This window comes from Dipteris shenzhenensis, chromosome 10, assembly GCF_047967505.1.
Source record: "Dipteris shenzhenensis isolate YYH24624 ecotype China chromosome 10, Dip_SZ_1.0, whole genome shotgun sequence".
Taxonomy (NCBI): domain Eukaryota; kingdom Viridiplantae; phylum Streptophyta; class Polypodiopsida; order Gleicheniales; family Dipteridaceae; genus Dipteris; species Dipteris shenzhenensis.
Genome location: NC_141605.1, coordinates 35,413,323 through 35,433,654, shown reverse-complemented (window position 1 = coordinate 35,433,654; position 20,332 = coordinate 35,413,323). Strand labels below are relative to the sequence as shown.

At 43.2% G+C, this 20,332-nt stretch overlaps 1 protein-coding gene across 1 annotated transcript in view; it reads right to left on the bottom strand.

The window, feature by feature from the left end:
• LOC147897746 (adaptin family protein) overlaps positions 1-20,332 on the bottom strand; it is a 133,482-nt gene that overhangs the window by 16,615 nt on the left and 96,535 nt on the right. The window contains exon 8 of the mRNA XM_087380359.1: positions 7,269-7,379. Within this exon, the coding sequence (XP_087236485.1) occupies positions 7,269-7,379 (111 nt within the window). The remainder of the gene's footprint in view (positions 1-7,268; positions 7,380-20,332) is intronic.

Genomic DNA, 20,332 nt, shown 5'->3' with positions numbered 1-20,332 from the left:
AAATAAGCATCCCAAAACTTTTGGTTGTACACATCCACTGTATCTCCTACATCCATATGCAAACTGTCCCAATCTTGAAGAACATGATCTCTAAACTGTTTAGACATAAAGTGCTGATAGAAGGCTTTCTTGAAGTCCTTCCACCTCTTTTGGGGCCTAGGCATTGAAATTCCAGCCAATAATAAATGGAGCAGCTGTGTGCAACGGAGACTTGATGCAGGATGTAGAAAGTATTATCAATTTGAAAATGACTGCAGTAATAGCAATACAAGAAGATGGCATGTACGAAACATGATTTTTGGGGCATATGTGATACAGACAGTGCTCTATGGAGTAGAGGTGTGGGGTGGGAGTATATCATCCTCGAAATGGAATGATTTGGAAAAAATGCAGAAATCTTTTATTAGGAGACACCTTGGCATCAAGGCTACTACACCCTACTCTCTGCTACTTCTAGAGACAGGATGCTTACCCTTAGAGTTACATGCTTTAAAGAAGGTACTCAGATACATTACAAAGGTCAAAGGCATGGATGCTGAAAGGCTGCCAAAGAGGGCATGGGGAGAAAGTCAAAAGCCCCAAAAGACAAACAAGAGCAAGATTTTGGAATCTGGATGGGCACTAGATCTAAGAAATTGGTTCAGGAAGTGGGAGGTAGAGAAGTACTTGAACTACTCACCAGAGGAGGTAGATGAAGATGCTTTTCATCGTGACCTGCTGAATGCACTACACAGGAAATGGCAAACAGCTAAAAATAGAGAAGTTCGAGTACTACTGCACATTTATCAACCCCCAATATTGGCCCACTTATATGGCAGAGGAGTCAGCCATGTAGAAGTACATTTGCACACCTATGGCAATGCATAAGCGGAGGGCTTTGGCTTCACTTCGCACCCGATCACACCAGCTGCAAATTGAAATAGGAGGATGGAAAGACATGCCAAGAGAGAGCAGAATATGCCAATTATGTGACCAGGGTATGCCAGAAACAGAAGAACACATGGTAATGATATGCCCTTACTGTGCACACATTAGGAAAAAGTTCAGCTCTCTTCTTGAGGGACATAACAGACTGGCTGATTTGCTACATAAGGCGTCACCCTCAGCTTTAGGAACATTTGTATCTAAGCTTTTCAAGCACAGAAACTCACCTAGACATAAAGGTGGTTTCTCTTATTACCCTCCTCTTTGAGGGAGGAGTCTTTATGTATGTAAGGTTTTGTATTGTTTCAGGTCCAATAGGCCGATTTTTTGGTCTTCAGAGGACGATAATATATCCTTCTTCTTCTTCTTCTTCTTCCTAGACTTCTTGTGTTTCCTTCTTTTCCTGGATGGTTTATCTGATAAAGAAGAAGATACATAAGTCGAGCTCGAAATAGACGGTGAAGGATTGGGAGATCGGTGATGATGCCTTGATCTCTTCCTGCTACGAGACCATCCCCTATGAGATCTCTCTCTCTCTGGCTGTACACGAGAGTGTGCCTCTGGCATTGGCACATCATAAGCTACATTAGGCATAGTTTCTGCTTGAAACAAATGCTGAGCTCTTGGATCGCTTCTGAGATTTTCCATCTCCTGCATACGAGTGTGTACCATCTGCTCAAATTCTTGCTGAGTTTGTTGCATACTTCTTTATCTTGGATGTGCATCCCTATCTTGTGAATCCCTCTGGATAGGTGATTGAGCCATTTTCTTACAACTCATTTGAGATCTACAAGTTTGTCACACACGCTATGTATGCAACTGATGCACGCAACCTTTGCTTTTCAAAGAGAAAAATTACCTCAGCAAGAGGTGTCTTGCATTCACAATCTATGCCAGTACCGGGCTGTCAACTCAAGGCATATACCCACAAAGTTGCCAAGGCATCAACAACTATACTGCCCCTTTTCTGGCTGCTGCAAAAAGCACTCAGAATGCATCTGATTCCCTTTTCCTGAGCACAAAGGCATGCATTTTCTCTGATTTCTGCTTTTTCTGACAGTAAATATGTTCTCAGATAGGTGAAAACTGCTAGCAGAAACAGTCTCTGCAACTGTTTTTTTTTTTTTTTGGGTGACAGTAACCAGATGGAGTAACCAGCTGGTTACACTAACCAGACTAACTGGCTCTGGTCTGGTTGGCTCTCAACTGGACCTCTAACCAGATTAACTAGATTCTGAAGTAACTGAACCAGACTGAGATTCTGGTTAGCTGGACCAGTCTAGTCAACTGGACTAGACTCTAACCAGAGTCTAAGTGAGTGAGATTGAGTTCCCTTAACCAGATTGGTCTGGTTAGATGAAATTGGCTGGAACTTTAACCAAGGTCAACAAAACCATGGTTGACTAACTGTAGTTAATCTTGACAGGGGTTGCTCTGACCCAGGTCTGCCACTTGGCTGCCACGTGTCCTGCCATGTCATCACCCTGCATGTGCTGCCACGTCAGCATTAGCTCCCACTGCCATGTGAGCATCCACGTGTGTCTGCCACGTCAGCTGGACCTGCTGGCTGCCATGTCAGCTCGCACATGTGGCCGCCACGTCACTGTGTGCCACGTGTAAGCGTCACGTCAGCTCTGTGCATACCTGCCACGTCACCTGCCTGCTGCTCATCTGCCACGTGTACTCCTAGCTGGCACCCTGGCCACGTCAGCAAAAACCACATATGCCTAAGGTTTCAAACCTTGGCTGGCTGGGCAACGTCGCACGTCACGCCGGTGCTGTGTTTTCTTCTGCAACATCTAGTGCGGGATTTCATCGACGGGGTTTCATCGACAGTCTTTGCTGCCTAGCTGGGCGTCGCTCCGTCCTCAATCCTCTTGATCACTAGAGTAATACTCCGCTCCCTGCATGGGTTCTCCGTCAGACACCTTTGCAATCCATGGCACCCTACGTTGCCCGTCGATATCGTGAGTCAAGGATTACAGTCGCAGCCCATGCGCTCCCTCAAAGCCTATGCCTACGTGAGCCTTCTCCATAGCTTCACCTTCGTCAACGTCTCGTCAGGACTCTATCCGTTGCGCACAGCAAACTCTCTTTCCTTCCTTGCACATTCTTGCCTAGGCTATTACTTGGATCGTCAAAGGCTTGAGAAAGCCTTTAATCCGGCTTTGATACCAATGTAATCTACCCATAGAGGACAGCCAAAACCTTCCATGTAGAGGAGCGGTTTGACAGTGGACAGCACCGCGGCCCATAAGAAAGGGGCCCACCCAAAGCCCATGCCGCTCACCACATCCTCGACCTCTATGGTTACCACCACTATTTCACCACCATCATCCGCCTCATCATCTACGCCACGAGACCCCGACCCGACGATCGCACCACGACACACGAGACATCGAGGGGACACACAGACCACTCTGGGGGACCTCACGTCATTGTTTAGACCCGGGATACGTCCCACGGGAGTCACGGTGGCTCTGGTCTTGCGTCGAGCCTCGTCCAGGAGACCGAGACGCACAGCACCCCTTGACGGGCACCAGCGTCCCATCACCGGCTATGCACCAGCTAGGGGGCCATGACATACGGAGGATTCCGCTCCGCTCCAGTCCTTTTCTTTTCATTGTTACATCCAGATGTATTTGATTATGTATGATCAGACTTAGGATTCAGCACGGGTGATGATGCTCGTTTCAGTAGCTCCACCCTTACTCTGATTTGTATCAGGTTTTCTTTCAATCTCATAGACCCATCAGTCTTCCGAAGACTCTAATAAAATTTCTTTCTATCTTTCTTTCTCTCAACAGATACACTAGGGCCCAGGACAATCGTCGGGCTAGACCCCCCCGAAGGTTTTTATTCATAAGAGAGAAATCAAGTACAAGAGTTCAGCGTAGAAGCTGTTCATACACAATCCAAACGTGAATGAATGAATCATTACATGAGCTCTCAGGCTCCCCTTTCTTGGCAACAAGCCACTTGTCAAATTCTACATTACTTTCCTGATTACATGCCACTAAGGGCAACTCTAGAGTCTTCGAAGCACTTGGTCACGTGAACCGCCTCCTAGATGCTTGTTAGGCTCCATTGCGCTTAGGAAAATCACTCTTCCTAGTACCTGCAACAATTAATTAAAGCACACCACCATGGTACCCATTAATTGTTAGCGCTTTGCATGCAAATAACACACTGTGGACTAATTCCAATCACGGTGGGCGTCCCCACTAAACACATGTGCACACATAACAAATATAAAAATATATATTTATTCTCTAGTTGACCGGAGTCAACACTTTTGATCATAATTAAGGGGCTTTGACCAAGGGTCGAGGCGCCTTAATTATAGTCAAGTCTCTCCAACCGAAGTTGGCACATCTTGGTTAACCGTAGTTAACCCTCTTGGCATATGCCAAGTCTCGTTGACCGAAGTCAACACTCTCTGACCGTAGTCAGCTCTGTAGTTCTCTGGTTAACCGCAGTTAACCCTCTTGGTAATAAACCAAGTCTCCCCGACCGAAGTCAGGTTGACTTGACCAGAGTCAAGTATCTTTGACTGTAGTCAATTCTTTGACCATTGAAAGAATCTTTGACCATAATTAACACATATGAAAACTCTTTAATTATGATCAAATAAATGGTCAACTGTACTTTGACTTAGGATATTTACATTGTGGTGACACATTCCTACAAAAGAGAGGATACTTACATTGTGGTGACTCATGATAGTGACTCATAAGGTTGAAAACCATAAACTCCATCATGCATAGCAAAGACTAGCTCCTATGACATCCCCTCTGACATCATCAATGCCCAACGGTGGGTGTAGACCATAGTATATAACATATGCCCTCACACCTACAAATCCACACACCGACACATAATTGAGTACCCATTTACACAAAGGTCTCCGTACTGAGTTTCTATCAGCACTCCGGAGGTGAGGGGAAAACTCAGCCATGCTTGCTCACCCATTTATACAAAAGAGTATATTTCAATTACAGCTTGCTCACCTACTTGTGGAAGGTTAGCATGTATGGCTTACTGGCTGCAATAGTTAGTGATAAAGATGCTAAGTTTATTGGGTGTTCCTAGAGTTTTGTGATCAAGAAATTGAACACTCGTCTTAGTATGAGTTTAGTAGATCATCCTACACGGATGGACAGACTAAGAGGATCAATCAAACTCTGGGAAGATCTGCTGAGAGCTTATGTCTCCTGGAGGCAATCTGATTGGAAAGAGTATCTTTCACTGTTGAGTTTACAGTAGTGCTAATCATTCATCCACTGGATTCAGTGCATTCATGTTGATATATGAATTCCAAACCGAAGCCTTGTGGGTAGTTGGCTTGTAGGATGTCAAGGTTGACACTGCTGCTGATTGGTTGCAACGACAACAAGAGATCTGTTGCAGTCTGCAAAGGACGACAAAGCACGGTTTTATGCTTATCAGAAGCAATAACATCTAGTTCTCTTGGAGGCCAATGAGTTTACTTGAAGATCCCTAAGGCTTCTCAATCAATGTGCACTAGTAAGGTCTAAAAAATATCTTCACACTTTTGAGGTCCTTTCTTGATCCTTGAAAAGATCAATGGAATGGCCTACAAGTTGTGTTTACCTGATGGTGTTCGGGTACACCCAGTTTTTCATGCCAATAAACTAGAAGAGAAGTTGGGTGTCCCAAGAATTGGAATGTCTTCTGGATTATAGGACCGAGAACCTCAAAACAGAATTGTTCCAAACCTAAAGGTTAAGTGGAGGGATCGCTCAAAAGAGGAAGTGCCACCAATTCCCAGAGTTTGTCTTAGTCCTTCACTGAATAAGAGAGAGAGAATTTTATGTCTATCTTCTGGATACATGATGTACCTTTGGTATAGTTAGGGTAGTATTAGGATTGAGGTACCCAGGCCACCCTATGCATTTGGGCATTCTTTGGAGTGGGGGCTCCTGAGAATACCCAACAAGGATGCAGCCCGTCCAGGCCTATGCCTCCCTAAAGACATATGTGCTCAAATGTGGTTACGTGGTAGAGGATGCATAGTCTTACTTGGAGGTAAGTTGGTTCGTGGTTGCCTAACCTCTAGCTCGGTCTTGATCCACTGGTTGGGTGCTGACACACTAGCCTATAGTGTTGTAATCATTTTTATTCTTGTAAGTAGGTGGAGAACAGAGATCCGCATAGTACCCCCAAGTCAGCTGTGGCTAACCCTGTAGGGGGTGTTTCACTAACAAAGACAGCCTTCACTTGCTTCAAAAGCATTAAAGGAGCACCATATAACTGACACTATGCCCCGTCACTGTGGAACTTTAGAGTCCTAGATTTAGGCTTTTCCACAAAACCCATAGTTCTTTTGTACTCCACAGTTAGCACAATCACACTTCATTTTGAGATAATTGTTGTATGAGAGCCAATCCCTTGGAGCATTCTGCAGAACCTGTGCATGTGTGGACTCCAGAGGCAGCCCCAATAACGAGAACCTGGCAGTTCTGTTGTAAATATCTGGACTAAATAGGAGGCACTTAGCTCAAGAAGTCTTCACATAGCTCCACACAGCCCTGAACGTGATTGTGACATATTTACAGCTTTAAACAGCATAGTACAATAGCAGGAGCCTAGGTGCAGCAAGAATCAGCCATACAGCATGTAAAATAGCAGACACAGCCTAGGTGTAGCAAGAATCGGCCCATACAGGTTATCAATGATCTATAAATTTGTGATAAGGCTGTCATCTAGCAAACCACCTCCAATGATTTTCCTGCAAATTTATACACCACATCCTCCAAAGTGTGATTTTGTAACTCTGCGTGATATGTGTACAGGCTTTCACTTCTCATGGTCTAATTTAGGATTTGGGACTAGCTTTTGCTCTCCCACTTTCTCTCATTTGTTGCTGTGTAAGACCTCTTTTTATTTTTAAAGACTTGATCCTTAGAGGGTGCCCCATACACATCATTAGAAAATGGATGGAATCAATATGCATCCTTAGAAAAAACACAGAATCAATAATTGTTAATACAACTGTAATATTTCATCGTGTGCATCCCCTTATCAATATCCTTCATGTAATACTGCATGCTTTTAATACCTTGAACAAAATAAGGATTTTGACATGTAAGCCCCAACTACTCAACAATTAACCATTAGTTTGCATTTTTACATTATATCTAATATGCTACACAACTGCAGCCCTCTATCGAATCAATTTTTTCATGAAAGCTCTGCCTGAGGTAGATGTCAATATGAAGTCTTGGTAGATGACAATCCCACCTTACATTTTCTTCCTAATCAAGAGAGAATAGCATAGATCGAATACAGCTATGTAGCTACATGTTAGCAATGATCCTTACCTGATGAGCATCTGATAAAGCAGTAGAAATTGCTGATCCTAGTATATTTTGAGTTTCTGGAGGCCTTTTGAAAAAGCACTTGGCAACCGCTGTGAGTAATTCCAAGCGAACCTACAAAACATCCATTCTTATGTTACTCATCAGAATACATTATAAACTATAAATTTATTTTTTAAAGCGATCTCCATTAGATCTACACACAATCCTTAATTTTGCATCTGGAAAAAACATTACAAAGTTCCAAAAAACTTGAAATGTTTTGACAAAGGTTGCAGCATTTAAACTTCTTTGATCATCAATCTGTAAGAACAAATGCCTTTGCCATCCAAGCCCAAAATGCACAACCGATCTACACTACAAGACACTATCTCAGTATCTTGATACAACTTTTTAAAATTTGCATGTAAATGTCAAATGGCCCCACATCACCCCTGTGTAGAGTACCTTTGCACAGGTTCACATCATGCACTCAACCAAGGTAAAAAAGACAGCAACTCACAAGACGCCCCTTTTGGTTTGGTGATAATCTAGTTGTGTGAATGTCATGGGCCCATGGCATGGCTGCCTGCTCCAGTCTCTTATCCACCTCTCTCTCTCTCTCTCTCTCTCTCTCTCTCTCTCCCCCCCCCGTAGCCCGTACCTCCCCAATCGGCCATACTTCCGTACCCCTGTACAGGCCCGTCAAGGAAAGCGTGAAGGGCAGTCTAGTGTAGTGAGGGGGTGACCAGGGCAGCACGATCCTCTAGTAGGGGTAGGAAGTCAATATAAGCGAGAATTATGTACAGACGGGATAGGTATGATCAGCTCCTGGAGGGAGAGGTGCTACGGTAAAATCAGTGATGCGAGACATGAAGGCAGGGGATCCCATGATGTAATCAACAACGCTGGAGCCTCCCCCATGTGGAAAGCACGTGAAACCACCTGATGCAGGCCATCTATCAAGACCATTATAAATAATGAGATCATGCATCCTGTCGAGGTCTAATAGGGCCTGTCCATAAGATGTGATCGGACCTCGTTTGTTAGCCGAAACCCATAGCATACCTACATCCTCAAAGTCAATGTCTGGCAGTAGAGTGGAATCATCCCTGAAGTCGAGGAGTGATACCGAACCCAACCCGTCAGCCGTCGTCAGCGCCGTCAACACCTCCGTACAACCGTCGTCCCCGTACAGGCCCGTCAGCCATCGTCAGCGCCGTTAACACCTCCGTACAGCAGCCGCCGCTGCCGTCAACACCTCCGTACAGCCGTCGTCCCCGTACAGGCCCGTCAGCCATCGTCAGCGCCGTTAACACCTCCGTACAGCAGCCGCCGCCATCAACACCGTCAGCATCGTACAGGGGCCGTACCTCCATACAGCCCGTTCTACCTTCTGACTAGGGCATCACTAGTAGCGTTGCTTTCTTTCCTACAACCCTAGGCTGGGCTGAACCCCTAGCCCAGCTTAGGGGTTAGCTTCAACAAGGGGGTTCCTCTGACTTATGCAGGCCAATATGGAGTTTCCCAAGACTAAGCTGTTTGCCTCTACCCCGACCAGTAAGCCTTCGTACTCCTCCATCGCAGCCACACCTGGTCCTTATGCATTGACATTCAAAAGAAAGATTGGATCAGATCCACAGGAACAAATTTACTACCTAAGCAAGAAGTTAAAGAGCTCAGGCTTATGGTTGCAGCTCTTGGAAGAAAGGTGAAGGAGATGGAGAATAAGGACAAGCAGGAGATCATTGCAGAGGTCATGGAAAAGTGCAGCACCTCTCCGCCACCACCAACACTTGTTTCTACAGTCAAAGAGATAATCAATACTCAGGTTAGCTCAGCCAAGGAAGAGATGGCTATTGTGGCCAGCAATAAAATAAATAGAGCAGATCTCTATGCCGAAGTTAAAGAGCAGGAAGCAGTAGTAAATAACAAGAAAATATTACGCATTGGGGGGCTGCCCAAGGATTGCTTTGGCTGCTCTAGTGAGGATGTAGATTGCACAAAAGATGAGAAGATAATAGGCCTCAAGAAGAATATACCACAAATTGAATGGGATGACACCCATATTAGCTACATAGCTCGAAGGGGAACACAAGTGCAGGTTTACTTCAATGACAGGACAAACAGAGTCAATATCCTCCAACAGACAAATAAGTTGAAGGGTACAAAGATATGGATATTTGAGGAGCTCACCCCGACTCAACTCAAACAAAGGAATATTGAACTCACTAAAGTCAAGGATGCACGAAAAGCTGGAAAATGGGCAGTCTACCGAGACGGAATAGCATTAATTCGAGATTTCAATCTAAATCTAAAGACCCTCAGTCTTAAACTGATGTAATGAAGGCCATTTTGATATAGGACTACAACTTAGATGTGTGCTAAAATAAGCTCGAGCTGAGTTGCCATGTGCACTCCTCGACCCTCTCTGGTTTATCCAGATGATGTAAGGGTTTTGTTTTGTACTTGATACTTTGTCCCATAAGCTCGTGAGGCTTTCTGCGGACATTAATATATCTTTCTTTCTCTGATCATGAGGCAGTCAGAAGATGCAGATGCACCAGTGAAAGCATATGGGAGGCATCTACTCGAGTTGGGGGCTGTTACGCTCAAGTTGAAGTAACATAACCTCGAAAGGCGCAGTGGACATTTTCCTTTAAAGGATCAATGTTTGTATTATATTTGTTTGGGCTTCATGTAGATGGTCAAAAGGATTAATGTCAAGGTCCTTGATGAGGGTGACAAGGCACTGACTAGATGGGTCTAAGGCTGTGGGTCTTAAATGCATTAAATGTGCAAATGTGCCTAGGGGCAAGTAAGTAAATTGATATCCCAAGAGAGGCATTTGAGAGATACCCTAGAATGACGACATGTGGCAGGCTAGATCCATCTAGAGATATGTGGTCTCTATGTGTAGCATGCCAGGGTTTTTTCTACTTAAGTATCTTTTGAGCTGCTACAACAGGGAATTGGCTGGGTGGAACATAACTGTGCCAGCACCCATGATTCCAAGTTAGATTTCAGTTTCGGTACGCAGGTTTTGGGTCGTAACATTTTGGTATCAGAGCGGGTGATCGGAATAGGGAGATGAAGCTGTGGAAAAACGATGCGTGGAGCATCGGGCTGTGCTGAATTCTGGCAGACGAGGCTATTGTTTGGATTTTTCATTTAGCCTTAGCGAGCTATGACCGCGAAGCCATTAGAGCAGCAGGGATCTTGTCGTGTGGGATCGAAGTAAAATACCAAGGCCATATGTCGTGCGGGTGTAGATCATTTGCGCCTGGTTCGTCAGCGTTGGGTGTGCGTTGAGGCATAGGACATCAGAGTGGCGCACGCGAAGGTTCACGGATTGCTGCCTTCAGGGCTCTTTTTCATCGTGGGAGCTGGGTGTGGTAGCTAGAGATCCTTCAACTATTGCATGTGAGGTGCACTCCACGAGATGAAGCAAGCAACCTATTTAGCTGGCGTCGTGCTTGGTGGGTGGGACTTTGGTTAACACCAAAGGTTAGAGCCACAACATCGTATGGTGTGACAGGCTGTTGGAACAGAGTTGGCATTTGAACCGTGGGGTCAGTTGCTCTGCAAAGTTCGTGCGTTACGATAGTACAATTGGCTTTGCTAGTCATGGGCTCGGCTATCGGGCCTGGTAGCCAGCAAAGCTACATGCATTTGCTGTGAACTGTTCTTGGGGGAGCTTGGTTACATTTAGTCGCAGAATACGAGTCAAGACTACGCTCACGAAGACGAAGACCTGCTTGGTCAGCACAAGCCAATTCAAGGACACATTTAAATTGGAGAAGAGGCTAGTCTCATGGGTCTGCTCATTTGTTTTAATTAGCTCAGGAGCTCGGCTGGTCATTGGGAGTTAACTATGAGCTTGTTTGCTTTAATGGTGATACGACTAGCGGTTGCAAACTAGAGGATTGTACAAGGTTTACGTTTGTTTCCTTGTGCACAGTTGGCTAGACCAGGAACGTAACTAGGTATTGGAGTGGCTTGCAAGGACAAATTGATCTCTCCATGCAACATGAATGAGCAGGGAGCTTTCTATGCTTTTTAAAATCAGTTGTGGTTTATGTTTGTAAGATTGCAGGAGTTTCCCTAGCTTAGGGAAAAGTGGTTTTGGTGTGCAGTTTGATATATGGCTGGCTAGCTGTAAGTTTGGGAGTTGGACTTTTGATTGTAGATACAGTTCAGGTGTGTAAATTTTTTATTTATTTTTAAAAACCAATCGACCTAAATGGAAGTTGAAGAAGAAGCTTCTAGGGTGGATCCCATAGAGTCGAGAGTCCGGCCGACCCCGCAGGTGTCGCACCCAACAGGCCATACATTGTCTGGTAGAATTGCATTATTGGAAGATGCTTTGCAACAGATTTTGGCCCAACAATTGCAAGCAAATGTAGGGCAATCCAAGCTCAGGAATTAGTTCACAGTATGTCTATCAGACCATCTCATGAAGAGAAAGGTAAAGCTCCAATGGAGCCTGAAACCAATGTTCACACTGTCGAGCCTAGAATAAGTATGTTCACATTAATTCAATTGGCACACAATGGATATATCGCTCCGGTCAAGCAAATAAGAATAACTCTGTATCGGTAAAGACTGTATACGCCGTTGTTGCGGGCTTTGATAGGATATTATCAGGTGCACTGTTTACTAGCTTAGCAACAGACACACTTAAAAAAAAGGTACTGACCTATGAGAAGATCCCGTTAGCTGAATATGCATTTGTTCTACTTTGGGACTTTTCTCCTTTTTCATGTCGCATTCTGAGATCACCATCTCAGCTATCCGACGATCCTTGTTTTGTGGACAATCTTTCCACTGATGAGGCTGAAGGCATCCAAAACACAAACCTTCTCTCCTCGTTTTTTTCTCTTTGCTCTGGGTTCAAAGAATAGTTCCGACCAAGCTCGGGCTGCTATTGGTGTTACTTTTCTTTTCACTCCAATGGTGGTACTTAATTTAAAAAAAAGACACACTTAAAAAAAAGGTACTGACCTATGAGAAGATCCCGTTAGCTGAATATGCATTTGTTCTACTTTGGGACTTTTCTCCTTTTTCATGTCGCATTCTGAGATCACCATCTCAGCTATCCGACGATCCTTGTTTTGTGGACAATCTTTCCACTGATGAGGCTGAAGGCATCCAAAACACAAACCTTCTCTCCTCGTTTTTTTCTCTTTGCTCTGGGTTCAAAGAATAGTTCCGACCAAGCTCGGGCTGCTATTGGTGTTACTTTTCTTTTCACTCCAATGGTGGTACTTAATTTAGAAGGAGTCTCAACTGGCTTCGCCTGCTTGGCTTGGCCACTAGTCTGTGATGCACTCCCTTTGCTGACCCACTTCTTGTTAAACCTAGTTTTCTTCGAGTACTCATATCGAGTCTCAACCTGCACAAACCCACTTGGTCTGTTTCCTTTTGCATCCTCATAGTTGAAGGCTATGGCAATTGCTTCATCTAGCGTGTTTGCATACTTAACCTTAACTTCCATCTTGATCCAGTTATTCAAGCCAAAAATAAAATCCTTTACCTTGAACCGACTGAGATAGAGGTTCATAAACTTTCATTACACTTTCTCTAAACTTATCAGTGTATTCAGCCACTGATAAATTTATCTGACGAAGGTTTCTATACTGATCCCAAGCTAGGGATGCTTCGTCAGGAGGTAAGAAATGTTTTCAAAATTATTTTTTAAATCCCTCCCAAGTAGTGGATGCCATTCCATCCTTTTGCTGTTTTATCCACCATCTATCCGCTGTCTCATTAAACATGTGGGTGGCCTTTCGGATTTTCTTCATATAATTTCTAATTTCACAAATGGCAAAAGCCTCATCCCATTTGTGTAACCAGAGATGAAGGGGCAAGTAGCCAATCATGACGTCATTGTGTTGTTTCACTCAGCGTCAACACACAATGTAATTAACTCCAAGCTTGTAAAGAGGCTGAAATTAAAGACTAGCCCATCTGACTATGCATACACAGTCAGAATGGCAAACGGAAGTTCAACTGAAATATGGAACCAAAGAGTTACTGGATTGGAACTTTGAATTTAGGACTATTGTGACGTAAAAAATTGATATTTTTTCTTTGGCATTGGTATTATTTTTCTCTATGTTTGATAAGAGTTTGAGTATGAAGTGATAGCATAGCGGCTCTCACTTATTTCTATTTTATTGTATTGGATTGAGAGGATGAGCGAAATGGATCATTGTAAATACCATGTGTATGAATAATAAATACCTTGGTATGGGGTGAGAGTTGTTTGTGTATGGGATATTATGGGGTTTTTAGAAAATAGGAAGAGTGAGTCATATAAAGAGGTGGGCTCATGTCCAAGTGTTCCAATAATATAAGAGAGGCCACATGCCAAGCGTATGAAAGGCACCTGGAGAAGTGTGGAGTCAAGAAAAATCCTTCTAGAATTCCTATGTGGAATAAGGAGGATGTGGACATATGAAAAAGAGAGCGTCCCTATGGGCTCCATGTGGGGAAACTCTTGACTTTCTCAATATTTTAAGAGTCTTGAGTATCTTTTGATGGAACACATGGCAAGAGTGGCAAAAAAGGACATGGTAATGGGCTTATGTGATTGAAGGGAAAATGAATCTACATGCAACAATTATAAATGGGTGAAGGAGGGTGATAAAATCTCTATAAAAGGAGCCCTCCTCTCCCTTGTTCATCATCTCTTCCACCATTAGGCCTCATATTGTTGTAGCTCTAGTCTCCTCAAGCCTCTTTCATGAGCCTTCTCTCCCTCTTATAGATATTCTTTCTTTCTTTCTTTCTTTCTTATGTAGACTCTTGAGTCCATCTCTCTCTAGTTCATTCTCTCTCTATGAGTAGTCTTGGAGCTTCTGCTCCCTCCTAGTGTTTTGAGCTAATTGTAAAGGTATCTATGAAGGAGGTGCAACGTTTCCCCGGAACCTACCCATCCGACCCAATCAGCCCCTTCAAACTCCTAGATATATATCAGTTCATGTCATGTTAAGCCGCAATATCTTCTTTCAACAGCGTATCGCTCTTCTCTTTGGTGCAAACCGCCTTGCTGAGATTATAGCCTCTGCTGATCCTTTCCTTCTCTCTATGCTTGAGTACAACATCACTTAGGATGTTACCATCTTCATTCTCATCTAAGGGAGGAAAGTATGGTGTGGTATTTTCCTTTTTGTGTTTCATCATGGTGAAAGTGTTTCGAGGGACCAAAGGGGAAGACCCGGAGTCTTATCTTCTAAATTTTGTTCAAGAATGCCGGCTTTCTGAATGCTCCATAAGGATCGGGCGGAGATTTCGCCTGCAATGAAGCAGAGATTTGGGGCAGTGGAGTCGCCAAATGCTTTGATGTTGCAGTTGGACTGGTTCTATCAAGGAGAGGGTGAGATGGTCTCTGCGTTGGCAATCCGATATGAAACTTTATGAACAAAGTATGAAAGGACAACTTTGTGAGCTGTGGCATCTACATCATCGATCCCTCAAAGTCTCATAGGGATGAGCACTTAAAGATGAGCAATTTGTTATGGCTTTGGAGCCTCGTCTTCGCTCAAAAGTATTGAGTAAAGATCCAACAACATACGTGGAGGCACTTCGCATTATGACCAAGAAAGAAGCTTCTCTAAAGATCGAATCCTCTTTTGTGTCTTCAACAGCTTCAACTTCTAAGATGGAGGTAATGGACACTCCTTGAGTACCAAAAGTCCTCTGAATTAGATCATAATATCTCTCAATTGATGGCAGAGTTTGTTGATTTGAAATTGCATTTGGTTAATGCACGACAACCTAGAGCACCAAAGAGTGAGCATAGGCCTCAAGATAAGAGGGAGGTCACTTGTTATGAATGTAATGAAAAAGGTCACTATCGCCTTAAGTGTCCTAGATTAAGAAAGAAAGAAGAAAAACAAGTATCCTTGTTAGAAGCTTCTTCAGGGAATGAGGAAAGAGAGGTAATGATGGCTAAATGGGGGCGTGGTAAAGCAAAAGAAGAAGAAGAAAGCAAGGAAGAAGGAGATGAGAAACATCAAGAAGAGGAACACCGTAGTAAGAAAACGAAGACATCTAGAAAAAGAATTAGCCAGTCAGACTTTCCTTTAGGACAAGGCATTGAAAGCTATGACTTGTTGTCCGACCTTAAAGAAAAGGAAGCGCATATCACCTTTGGTCAATTACTTGCCTTGTCTCCAAAACTACAAAAGGAATGAGGAAAGCTAGCAAGCACAAGAGTGTCAAAGAAGAAAAAGAAGAAAAGTGTCATTCCTGTTGTTCAAAAGGTAGATACAGATGTTAGTGATGATGTACCTTTGGTTGATGTGATCATTGATGGTCAAGTGATTTCTAATGTGTACATTGATGGAGGTGCATCGATTAACATTATGAGTGAGAAGACCATGATAGATGCTGATTTAAAATACTCTAGTACTACCTCTCCTTATTGCATCAAATTGGCTGACAACACTAGGGTAAAGACCTTGGGAGTTGTGAGGAATTTAGAAGTGGATGTATGTGGAATTTCTGTGCCGACTACTTTTCAGGTGATCCCTACCAAGCCAGATGCACGTGCCTATCCATTGATTTTGGGAAAGCCCTGGCTACGCAAGGTAAAGGCTGTTCAAAAGTGGGATACTGAAGAATCGATTTTGCAAGAAAATGATAAGAAGGTAAAGAAGAAGAGACAGGGTATAGCTCCGAGAAGACCAGCTCAGAGGGTGAGGTGGAAGGAGTGGCCTTTGGTCTTTGTCTTGGTGCTGATAGGGATGAGTCAGGACGGAACAAGGTGGTGGTACAAGAAATCATGTAGAGACACTTCATGTGGAGGATGTGGAGCACACTAAACGATGCAAACGCAATGAAGAGCTTCTTGGTGATTCCACACCTAAGTGGCAGGTTTGTGTGGACTTTCGTCCTTTAAATGCATGCACTAAGAGGGATCATTTTACTTTGCCATTCCAAGATGAAATACTAGACCAAGTTGCAAGGCAAGAGATGTATTCTGTATGTGATGGGTATTCTGGGTACTTTCAAATTCGTATTCGGGAGGAAGATCAAAAGAAAACATCATTTGTCACACCTTAGGGAGTTTTTGCTTACAGAGTGATGCATTTTGGATTGACCAATGCACCAGCTACATTTCAAAGGTTCATGAGTCAAGTACTTGAGCCTTACTTGAAAAAGTTCATAAGGGTATTTTTTTATGATTATTGCATTTATTCTCGGCGCATAGATCACATGGAGAAGTTAAAGATGGCCTTAGCTAGGATTAATGAAGCAAAAGGGTGTCTAAATCCTAGCAAGTGTCATTTGGCTCAAACAAAAGTAGTCTTGTTGGGGCATATTGTGTCTGAAGAAGGCTTGCAAATGTATCCTGACAAGGTTAAAGCAATCATGGCATTGCCAAACCCTCACAGTGTGATGGGTGTTCGTAGAATTCTAAGAAAAAGCAAGTATTATCAACGCTTTTGTGATGATTTCACAGAGATAGTGCATCCCATGAACTTGTTGACAAGAAAAGGAGTTTCTTTCCAATGGGGTGTGGAGCAACATGAGTCTTTTCAGGAACTTGAGGAGGCCATGAGTAAGGGTCCAATATTGAAGCCCCCTGATTGGTCTCAAGACTTCTATGTAAATTCAAGTGTATCTTTGCATTCAGTTGGTGCTATATTGCTACAAAAAGGAGAGGTAGGTAGAATGCAACCCATCTATTATGCCAGCCGACAACTTACAGAGGTGAAAACAAGGGATGAAGAAATGGAGTAGCAAGCTCTCTCTTTGGTGTTTTTAGTCAGAAAGTTTCGCTCATATTTATTACCTCGACCATTTTTCTTCCTTACCTCTCAGTCTGCATTAGCATATCTAGTTTACAAGCCTAATCCTGGGGGGAGATTTGCAAAATGGTTGTCAAAGCTTCAAGAGTTCTCTTTCTTTTTTGTCACTGAAGATACCACTAGGTCCACTATGGTAGATTTGCTCACAGCACGGGAGGATCTAGGAGAAGAAAAGAAATGTAAGGAGAACATTAAAGATGAAAGGGATACACCACCAACAGCTTTTGTTTTGTACTTTGATGGGGCTTTTAGTGCTTCACGCCAACAAGGAGCCGGGGGGATGGTCTTGATTAATTTTGAAGGTCAAGAAGTATGGGCAAGAGGACAAGAGCTTCCAGGTATCACAACTAATAATGCAACTGAGTATAATGCTTTGATTCGTGGTTTGGATGGTTGTCTTCAAAGTCAAGTTAAAGAATTAGAGTAAGAGGAGATTCTCAGCTTATTATAAAGCAAATGCAAGGGCATTACAAAACAAGAAGTCCTCACTTAAAGGAGCTTAATCAGAAGGCTATGGTACTATGTAGTCAGTTTGATTTTTGCAAGTTTGTTCACATAAATAGAAAAGAAAATCAAAGGAAAGGACAGATGAGTTAGCTAGTCAAGCCATTGTAGTACAAGACCGAGGGGTGGTTTCTTTGGTAGACACTGGATGGACAGAACTGCAAGATGTGGAAGAAGGCATGTTTCCTCGAGGATTAACTCCACAACAAAAGCAGAGATTGGTAAGAAAGGCTTGTCCCTATACTATTGTTGATGACATTCTTTATAAATTGGGAAAAGATAAGATGCTCTGTCCGGTGGTCCATCCCATGGAGACTAGGAGAATCCTAGAAATGTGTCATGAATGCTTTGGTCATTTTGCTTCAGCAAGCACAGCTAGGAGAATTCTTAATGCAGGTTACTTTTAGCCACGCCTCCATAAGGATGTATATGAATGGTGTCGAAGTTGTAAAGTATGCCAAAAGTTTGAAAGGTGACAGTTGATTCCTGGGCCCTTGAAGCCTATTCCAACATATTAACCATTTGAGAGGTGGGGGTTAGACTTTGTGGGACCACTCCCTCGCTCATCTCAGGGCAAGCATTATTTATTGATGGCCACAGATTATGCGACTCGGTGGGCAAAGGCCAAGGCCACAGTCAATAGCAAGGCAAGCACAGTTGCAAATTTTCTCTTTGATTAAATTTGTTCACGCTTTGGTTGTCCTTTGGAAATTCTCACTTATGGAGAAACCTCTTTTAGAAATGAACTAATTGAAGATGTGGTGCATAAGCTAAAGATAAATCATAGCATGTCCACGCCATACTATCCCCAATGTAATGGCTTGGCTGAGAAAACAAATGGATTGTTATGCAATTCAATGGGAAAGCTTGTAGACACCAAGAAAAGGCATTGGGATAGGCAATTCGCAGAAGTTTTATGGGCTTACAGAACCACACACAAGCTAGCTATTGGGTTTACACCATTTCAACTAGTGTATGAAATAGAAGTCATTTTGCCTATTAAATTGGAGATACATAGTCTTCGCACTGCTGTTACAAGAAAAGGACAGGAGGATACCTATGCTCAACGCTTAGTACAGCTAGAAGCCTTGGATGAATGCACATTACAGGCCTCGCAAAACTTGGAAGCTTCTCAAAAAAGGCGCAAGGCCCGTTTTGACACCAAATTACGCAAGAACAAAGATATTGCAGAAGGAGATTTGGTTATGAGATTTGATAGCCGTCTGGACAAGCGGCTAGACAAAAAGTTTATCGACCGATGGAAGGGACCATATCAAGTCAAGAAGTTCACCAATGGAACCTATCAGCTTTAGGATGTTGACAGCATGGTGATACCCGAATGCACCAATGAGTATCACCTTAAATTCTTCTATGCTCGACCACCTTGAGGACCAGCAGACCCTCTCTGTCACTAGACATATTTGTGAGGAGAAAAAGATGTGACGCGAAAATTTAATATTTTTTATTTGGCATTGGTATTGTTTTTCTCTATGTTTGATAAGAGTTTGAGTATGAAGTGATAGCATAGCGGCTCTCACTTATTTCTATTTTCTAAGATATATCTTGGTATGGGGTAAGAGTTATTTGTGTATGGGATATTATGGGATTTTTAGAAAATAGGAAGAGTGAGTCATATAAAGAGGTGGGCTCATGTCCATGTGTTCCAATAATATAAGAGAGGCCACATGCCAAGCATGTGGAAGGCATGTGGAGGAGTGTGGAGTCAAGAGGAATCCTTCTAGAATTCCTATGTGGAATAAGGAGGATGTGGACATATGGAAAAGAGAGAGTCCCTATGGGCTCCATGTGGGGAGACTCTTGACTTTCTCAATGTTTTAAGAGTCTTGAGCATCTTTTGATGGGACACATGGCAAGAGTAGCCAAAAAGGACATGGATGGTGACATATGGGCTTATGTGATTGATGGGGAAAGGAATCTACACGCAGCAATTATAAATGGGTCAAGGAGGGTGATAAAATCTCTATAAAAGGAGCCCTTCTCTCCCTTGTTCATCATCTCTTCCACCATTAGGCCTCATGTTATTGTAGCTCTAGTCTCCTCAAGCCTCTTTCATGAGCGTTCTCTCCCTCTTGTAGATATTCTCTTATGTAGACTCTTAAGTCCATCTCTCTCTAGTTCATTCTCTCTCTATGAGTAGTCTTGGAGCTTCCGCTCCCTCTAGTGTTTTGAGCTAATTGTAAAGGTATCTATAAAGGAGGTGCAATGTTTCCCCGGAACCTACCCATGCGACCCAATCAGCCCCTTCAAACTCCTCGATATATATCAATTCATGTCATGTTGAGCTGCAAGATCTTCTTTCAACAACGTATCGCTCTTCTCTTTGGCGCAGACCGGCTTGCTGAGATTATGACCTCTGCTGATCCTTTCCTTCTCCCTATGCTTCAGTACAACATCACTTGGGATGTTACCATCTTCATTCTCATCTAAGGAAGGAAAGTATGGGGTGGTATCTTGGCATAAAAGCTTCTTTTTCATGTCCCTTTCCCAATGATAAATATCTCTCTCACTCAGTTCGAAAACAATAGGAAGTGAAGAGGTGCGTGAAGTTTATTACCCCCAACTTCATGTCACACTATGCAGAGAAGCTTAATTTTGAAATGACAAAGCTTGCTCACGCAGATATAGCCCTAGGTAAAGCTTGGCATTCTAGGAAGAATCCAGCCATAGATTGGAAAAAGCACATTTATCAGTTCAAGATGAATTATATGTTGTATGTCTTGCGAGGTGAAAAAGATATACCTC